The sequence below is a fragment of the Nematolebias whitei genome, chromosome 9 (assembly GCF_014905685.2).
Source record: "Nematolebias whitei isolate Nwh7 chromosome 9, NemWhi1, whole genome shotgun sequence".
NCBI classification, from domain to species: Eukaryota; Metazoa; Chordata; class Actinopteri; order Cyprinodontiformes; family Rivulidae; genus Nematolebias; species Nematolebias whitei.
In genome coordinates, this window is record NC_056506.1 from 23,245,841 (window position 1) to 23,255,066 (window position 9,226).

The 9,226-nt window shown below is 38.7% G+C and overlaps 1 protein-coding gene across 1 annotated transcript in view; it reads right to left on the minus strand.

Moving 5' to 3' along the window:
* ctnnd2b (catenin (cadherin-associated protein), delta 2b) overlaps window positions 1-9,226 on the minus strand; it is a 226,433-nt gene that overhangs the window by 171,653 nt on the left and 45,554 nt on the right. Inside the window, exon 2 of the mRNA XM_037682127.1 lies at window positions 8,088-8,224. Within this exon, the coding sequence (XP_037538055.1) occupies window positions 8,088-8,219 (132 nt within the window). The 5' untranslated portion in view covers window positions 8,220-8,224. The remainder of the gene's footprint in view (window positions 1-8,087; window positions 8,225-9,226) is intronic.

Sequence of the window (9,226 nt, forward strand, 5' to 3'; positions counted from 1 at the left end):
TCCAGCTGTGTGCATGCCAACAGGGCAAATCGGCTCACCTAAAGCCTGTCTTCTCTTTGAAGAAATGTTATCAATTGTGTTGAGGGACCAACTGACCTAATCCAAGTCCATAATTATGGTTCAGAAGATATTAAGAGAGAGACTCAGAAGCAGTTTCACAGACAAGACAGAGCAACAAAGCAAAGCAGAGCGGGAGAGAAAGGGAGAAGCGTATGACCTCGGCAAGAGCAAGTGATTCCCACAAACAGCATACTCCATAGTGGAAAAAAACAGTTTGCTGGTGCTAAGATGGCCTCCGAGGCCCGCCCTCCCCCACGTCAACTCCTCTGAGACAGTCATGCCAAAGTGTTTCAAAACATCTAAGTTCATGTTCAATAATCCAAGTAAAAATCCAACAATGTTCAGTCAGGTCATCTTGACTTTTTCTTTTTTTCTTTAATTTAACCATTAAGTATAAAATTAATTATGACAACAAATGGAGGATTTACTTGCAGTTACCTTTGTACAGATGAACATATGGTAATCCCCGTTTATCACTGTTGTATTCAGATGCACATGATGTCGGCCGCAGGGCTTTATCCATCTTTTACATTTTTCCAGACTTCATTTAGGTTATGGAAAATTAATAAACTGTATTCCACCCTCTAAATGCTCAGGGTAATGTGTGTCTGAAGTGCATGTTACCCACTGACGACGGTTAACCATTTTTTTCCAATGATTTTCAAGAAATCCCAATGACTGCAAAGCGTACGTAATGCAAAACTCTGACAATATTGTCAGAGGAGAAGGGGGTGCATCTCCCGCAGGTAAGAGACGTGTCACTTCGGGAAATTTGCGATTGCCGATTGGTCAGTTGCTGACGAGCGCATTGGATTGATTGACAGATGTCATGTCAATTCACTTACACCTGAGAAGAACCGATAAGACTACTCGAGTCATGGTAATCAGTTGCAAAGCGTCCCATGTCTGGTGCAAGCCTTAACACCTCTCATCATGCAGAGAACACTATCCCTGCAGTGAGGCATGATGTTGGCATCTTTATGCTGTGGAGATGTTGTTCAAGTTTCAAGGTGACTTTATTGCCATTCGCATCACATGTGGTACATGAGGTGGAACGAAATTGTGTACTCAGGGAATATTAAGGATTGAAGGAAAGATGGATTGAGAAAAATAGAGACATTCTTGAGGGAAAGTTTTTAACTCTTAGTGTCATCTTCTATGAAGACAATGACCTTAATCACAATGCTGAAGCAACACTCCAGTGGTTTAAGGAGGACCAGTCAAATGTCCTGGAATGGCCTGGTCAAAACCCAGAACTCTATCAAACTGAGAATCGCTGGTATGATTGAAAGATTGCTGCACACAAGCCTCATCCTTACAATGTGAATGAACTGGGGCAGTTTAAACCAGAGAAATATAAAATATCAATGGCTAGATGTTCTGTGTTTGTGGACTTTTGTATCAAATACAGTGGCAAGTCTCTGTTTGTTTCACAATAAAATTATTTTGTAGGTTACAAAATGTAATTTTTCATGTTTTGTAAATTAAAGCTACCAACCCCATCAAAATGTATTTTAAATTCCAGCCTGAAAGTTATGAAACATGGAAAAATCAAATGAGGGTGAATACTTTGGCAACTCAGATCTATTGCATATGTGACCTGTAGGGGGTGCTAAAGGAAAAGTCAGAGAACAGCACATTTCAGTTTCCCCTCAAAGGAACACAAATGTACAAATTTGATTTTAGAAAGTCAATTCAGCAGTCCTGGAGGTATTTCAGTAAACACAAAAAAGGGTTGCTGGACAAAGCCACTGATATTTCCATCCTGTGGGTAGTATTTTGGAGCAAACTTTATTCAAACAGACTCCAAAATCATTGCTAAAGACTACTATGATGTTACAAGTGAACAAAGCAGAGGCAAAGCAACTAGACAAAAGCATTGACTCAGAATGTGAAGTGCTGCATTGACTTGAATTATAAATGTTATCCTCACAGCTGTCTGAACTCTTCATGCACTCCTGATTTTACACCTGCTTTTCTTGAAGGTTACAATCAACAAACATGTCCTCTTCACAGGGCTTTATCACTTAAGGTAAATCAAGAGCAGACACTCATTTCCTTCTCCTGAATTTTTGGTTTTCAATATAAAAATATAAAAAAAGAAAGGATATGACAAAACTACCCAACACACAACATATCTGCTGTATATTTAGCCATACAGTTTCTCTTGTATATATATATATATTTTTTTTTTTGCCTTTCATGAATCTTTTTGTTCTGATTGGATGGAACCATTTTCAGTAGATTTTGACTTTTCTGAACTGGCTGAATAGTTGAGTTACCAAGGTACAAGCTGAAGCTAATCAATGCTACTTTCACTCCATCCACTGAAACAATCTGTCAGATTTTTCAAACGTCTCACACCGAAATAAAACTCTTTCAGACTTCACACTGAGCTTCCTCCAGTATCAGATTTGGTGACAAGAGAGATGATAAACGATGTGAAGACAAAGGCTGACAGCTGTGATAAAGACGATGTGGAATGGCTAATCAATCTCGTGGGTAGAAGGAAAAGAAGGCAATAAACGGCAGCAGGGATCTCCTGGTGTGAGTCAGCACAGGGAAAAGGGACTGATGGGCAGCACTGGCAGCACACGTGTGTCTGCAAACTACAAATCTGCGCATCCAAGTGCAATTGAGGCTTTTTTAATTTGTTCTCTTAAGTAAGACCTCGGTTTCCTGAATGAAAAATGAACAGGAAGCTTTGCTGTGTGCTTGTGTGTATTTCTAAACCCAGCCTAAAATACACGCCTGTTTTCTTTAACATATTGCTAAGAAAACACACCAGCACGAACACAGTGAAAAATTAGAGCCCATGAAAACAAGTGACAAATGGCTGGTTCGGTCAAGTAATAACGTTGCTGTGTTGCAGAGTCATGGGCCGTGACAGCTTGGAAAGGACTGAGACGAAGGAGTGAGGAAGAAAGTACAGTTTTTGTTTTTTCCCTCGTCGAATTGTGGATGCTCCTTTCACTGTTGTTTTCCCGTTTTTTTTAATTCACACATTCTGATCAAGAGTCCACTATTGTTCCCTAAATCATCTGTAAATGTGCGTGTACTAGACCTGCATGTCTGTGTGTAAGTCTAAGCACTTTGATAACAGTCTATCTGTTTTAAATTGTGCTCTATAAATAAATATGACTTGACTTGACTTAGTGACCTACTTTACCTGCTAATAGACTTTCTGAAACTTATAGTAACTCAGATGATAATTTGTGCTAAATACACTAAGAATACATTATTTTGGCCACGCCCGTTAGAGTAAAGTGCCATCTTTACCCCTTGAGACTATCTATCTATCTATCTGTCTGTCTGTCTGTCTGTCTGTCTGTCTGTCTGTCTGTCTGTCTGTCTGTCTGTCTGTCTGTCTGTCTGTCTGTCTGTCTGTCTGTCTATCTATCTATCTATCTATCTATCTATCTATCTACCTTTCTATCTATGTATCCATCCATCCATCCATCCATCCATCCATCCATCCATCCATCCATCCATCCATCCATCCATCCATCCATCCATCCATCCATCCATCTATCTATCTATCTATCTATCTATCTATCTATCTATCTATCTATCTATCTATCTATCTACCTTTCTATCTTTCTATCTATCTATGTATCCATCCATCTATCCATCCATCCATCCATCCATCCATCCATCTATCTATCTATCTATCTATCTATCTATCTATCTATCTATCTATCTATCTATCTATCTATCTATCTATCTATCTATCTATCTATCTTTCTATCTTTCTATCTATCTATGTATCCATCCATCTATCCATCTGTCCATCCATCCATCCATCCATCCATCCATCCATCTCAGGACATCCACTTATATTTAAAAAGAGTAGTACACTCGTATAGAAAGCTTTGAACATGCAGCGTTTATTCTTTACTATTAAAATTGACATCTACATCACTCTCATAATTTTAACCTTTATTTTTAGGATCCAATCTCTTGTCGAAACAATACAGAGGTTCATATTCAGGTACACCACAAACAAATAGAATATCGTGGAAAAGTTCAACATTTTTGTCAGTCACTTCAGAAAGTGAAACTCGTACATTAAATAGATTCATTACACACAGAGTGAAATATTTCAAGCCTTTATTTCTTGTAATTTTCATGATTATTGCTTACAGATAACAAAAACTCAAAACTCCGTGTCTCAAAAATGTAGAATATTGTGATAAAGTTTCATATTGGAAACTCATGTACAGATGAATCCTGGACATGAGCTACAAATGTCTCTTTCCTCAAATCCAGCCACTCCTGAATCAGAGACATCAGAAGCGTCTTACCTGCTGAGGAGACAAAGAACTGGACTGATGCTCAGTGGTCCAACATTCTCTTTTTGATTTAAGTAACATTTTCACTTCATTTGTAAATCAAGGTGCCAGAGTCTGGAGGAAGAGTGGAGAGGCCCAGAATCCACGTTGCTTGAGGTCCAGAGTGAAGTTTCCACAGTCAGTGATGGTTTGGGTCCATGTCCTCTGCCGGTGTTGGTCCACTGAGTTTTCTGAAGTCCTCAGCAAGTAAGACACTTCTGATGTTGTCTCTGGTTCAGGAGTGGCTGGACTTGAGGAATGAGACATTTTTAGCTCATGTCCAGGATTCATCTGTGCATGATGTGCATGAGTTTCAAACATGGAACTTTATCACAATATTCGAATATTCTGCGACATTGAGTTTTGAGTTTTTCATTATCTGTAAGAATAATCATCACAATTATAATAAAGTCTTGCAATATTTTCCTCTATGTGTAATGAATCTATTTAATGTATGAGTTTCACTTTCTGAAGTGACTGACAGAAAATATTGAACTGTTTCATGATATTCTCATTTTTTAGAAGCACCTGTAAGGGCAGCAGTTCTTTTCAATATTCACCTGTAACCTTGAATGGTTTCAGTCGTAACCATCTTTACATCATCTCTGATTTGTTTTCCTCTTACTGTATGCTAATTAGTTCTTATCCTACTTCAGCGTAAGCTGCGTGAAAGTAAACCCGGCTGCTTTGTGGCTCTCCGGGGGTGACAATATTGGCCCATCTGTCCAACATTTTTCTCCTGATTAAAATATGAAGACAATTTCCTGTTGGATTAACATGAACTTTGTTGTGTAATGTTCCATACCCGTTTAAATATAAGAACTTTAACATTTCGTTTTGCTTTAAATTCAGCGTCTAAAAGTCTCATTTTTTATGGAAAAACACCCACAGTTTCCAGGTCTCAGCAAAATCTGCTCTTCCTTCTTTCCACCCAGTTTTATCCTGAATTTTAACACGTCATTTAGTCACCTGCAAGAGAAATGAGCCCGTCTCCTGCAGCTGTAATTCAAAAAGCTGCAGCAGAGTCACACTTCACTAAGAAAGAGCTCATCGTGCTGCTCATATGCAAAGAAGGAGGAGGATATTCAGCAAGTAAATAACATATCTGCTTCAGCATCTTTTGACTTTTTAGGATCCATCCACCTGCTTCTCTGACAGGCAGACGTTTTTATTATTATCATTTTTTTTTTTTAATCTGAGCTCATCTTCAAATTTTAACATATTCAGGCTCATCTATCAATTTAACGGCTCCAGTTTGCTTTCAGATGAAAACACCTTTTAAAGCAGGTAAATAAATACTTTATTTTGTTTGATGCAGTATTTATTGGATACTTTTTTTTCTCCCACATTAAAAAATACTTGTGTCCTTGGCTGTTTCACACTGGGGCAGTAATGATGTGTATCACTGTGATTCTGTGTGGAACCAGTAGGCTGGAAAGCATGTTAGCAAGTAAATATGAAGGTTTCACGTCAGACACCATTTTTCAAATTAAAAGAATTAAGAAATTAACTCAACTGGGTTAGAAAATATATTTAGTAATGATTAACAATCACTGGAGATGATGTTCATGTACCAGCATCAAATTGACAAATTAGGAAATAATGTTAACTAGCTCTGTCTTGCTGTCATTTTATTTATTTTCTTATTTATTATTTTCCCACTTAACAGATAAAAAAATAGTTTGACAGGCTGAATTGTGCTCAAGCTAAGAAGAAAGTTGGTTTAGTTTTTTTCCTCAGAAACCTTCAGTTAAAATCACTCTGTGTGTGTGAGCCTTGCAGGCATCTTGTGACGCTGTTTGGAGAATCACACGCTCTTTTCACTGGCTGTGAGCAGGTGGGATTATGGCCTTGATGGGTGAATAAATCAGTGGTGAAACTGAAAATAATTTTAAAAAACGTGTGGAATGAAGTTCAAATGAACTACATTCGGTAAGTATTTGATTCTCCATCATTTACTGAAGAATGATGGTTAACAAATATTTGGAGAAAATGAGTGAGTCTGTTAATCTTGTTGATTTTATTTATTTATGTATAAAAAGCTGATGTGAGGCAGCAGAGGTCAAAGAATTGCAAATGACACTGAAGTCCTAGAAGTTATCAGTGTTGTGATTAGTCAAAGCCACACGGCCCCAGAGAAGCCTGCTTGGAGTCAGAATGACCAGCAATATGAAATCATGCTCATCTGTGATGAAAATGTCAATAATCTGCTTATGGGGTGAGGTTTGGAAAGTTACATGGTCAAAAATTATAAATACGCCGTAAAGGACGTTCTTTTTCTTCTTTGTTGTTTTACGACAGATTGCATCCACTCTGTTGCATCACCGCCTCCTTGAGACCGAACCCCATGCCTACATTTCTGTAAAGGAAGTTTCAGTGACGTGAAACGTAAATCTGTCAATCTGAGTTTGATTACTCCGTAGCTTTTTCAAGAACCTAATGTGTGACAAAAAAACGAATTTTGGAAATGAAATTGAATTATAGAACTGACAATGAATGTAGTCGAACTGAATTTTCAATACAGTTAAATTCAGTTTCAAACCATTGAATTCAGTTTAAATTTAGTGAAATTAATTTTCAAACAAATGGATTTAATTTCAAATTATGCAAACACAGATTCAGCCTGAGCGATTCAAATTCAGTTTCAGATGGCACAAGTTTCTGCCCCTACATCAACTCTTACAATACCCCAAAATGTTCAGAGATTTGTCAAAACTGAAATTACCAATGCGTGCAAAAGTACAGAAATGCAAGAATTGGACACTTTCAACCAAAAACAATGTTGGATCCAGTAATGGTAAATGGTAAATGGACTGTATATAGCGCCTTTCTATCTGATCAAGATACTCAAAGCACTTTATACAACAATCTGTGCCCTCATTTACTCATTCATACAGCACGCCACTAGAGCTCTACAAAGACTAATCAGTGCTTTATCACATTCATACACCAGTGGGACACACATCAGAGGCAGTGAGGGGTTCAGTGTCTTGCCCAGGGACACCTCGGCATGTGACTGCTGGTGGAATCAAACCCCCAACTCTTGCATTGGAGGATGACTGCTCTAACCACTCAGCCACAGCTGCCCCAGTAATGGGTTCATAGTCTGCTATATGTAAACTAATTATGTTCCTTAAACTTACATATTAAACAGTTTAACACTGGTACACAAATGGCAACCATGGATCATATTTCCATCACACAGGAGTATCAGCCACTTTTAAAATCAAAATATCTACAACACTGTGTCAGATGAATATTTTAACACTCATTATTTTATAATGAACATCAAACAGTTCAGCTCTGATGGCTAATTTTAGCTATTCTGAAAATAAAACCAAGGTGACTTAGTCTTTGTGCTGCCTCATCACAGGCAATCACGCCAACAAAGGCGGCTCAAACGTTGACAAAATGTGTGAGAATGATGCCTTCCATCACTTCAGGGTAAAAATCACATCACACAGCTGTGGCTTACGGCTCTCTAAATCAACATGCTATGACATATTTGTGACACACTGGCTTAGTTGGACGTTCCATCACTTGTGTTTACTGTTTACTGTCATCTTGTTTTTCCCTGAAAGGACTGGAGGAATTATCCTCTCTACTTTCTGGTGTTCATCTTTCATTAAACATGACAACCCCCCGTGTGTTTTGCACAAACATGGACTCAGAGGCAAACGCACAAAGACTTCTAACCTGCTCTTTGACGGAGGCGAGGATGGCAGAGGTGGTTTCAGACTCTGAACCGTCTCCATTGGAGGTATTGAGGACGGGGCTCAACATGGTGGCGGTGCTGGAACTGTCAGACGCCACCTCAGGCACTGGCATACCTCCTGGAAAACAAGAAACAACAAACACTTTAATATAATTAAAGTCACTGATAGGCCAGCTTTTAAAATCATTATTCAAACAGATGAGTTGCCCACCCTCCCACCTCCTTAAACCAGAAGAAGTGAGCACAGAAAATAGATTGAGGTTTTATTCTGATAAACTTGACTGTTGAGTATATTTATAATCTCTATGATGTAGGCAAGTTAAGAATATTTTAAATGATTTATAAGTCATTGTGTAAACATTAGCAACTTGCTGCTTGACACCAAAAAGACCAAAGAACTAATCGTGGACTTCAGGAAAACGCTCTGACACTCATTTACCCATCCACATCAACAATGCAGTGGAGTGTGTCCAGCTTCAAATTCCTGGAAATTCACATCTCAGAGGACCTCACCTGGACGACTACCTGCTCCTATCTGATCAAAAGGCTCACCATCACCTCTTTTTATGAAGACTCTGACAAAAGAAGCATCTCTCCTCTGATATCCTGCATAAACTTCTACTGCAGCACCATCTGAGGCTTCCTAACTGACTGTTTTACAACCTGGTATTGGTATTGCTGTGTGGCAAATCGGAATGCATTGATGAAGCTGGCGAAACTGCCCAGTGCATCAATGGAGCCTCACTTCCAGCCATTAAGGACATCTACAAGAAGCTCAGTCTCAGAAGAGCAATGAACATAATAAATAACACCTGCCATGAGCACACAGACTGTTTCAGGACAGCTTTGCCCTACAGCATCCTTCCTGCTGATCTCTGTCCCTCAATGCCCTACTCCCTCATATGTGCTCAACAACCCCTCTGGTCTGAATTTCTATCAAATGCTCTGCCACTGATGGCATTGACATCATTGTGCTATTAATGGTTTTCTTCTGTTTTATCAGTTAGGAAAACCATGTACTGGGGTAATTGTATTCTGTGTAGACCTTCAGTCATTCACCTTGCATAATGTATTTATTCAGTCTATAACCTGTAACCATAACTGTACACACACACACACA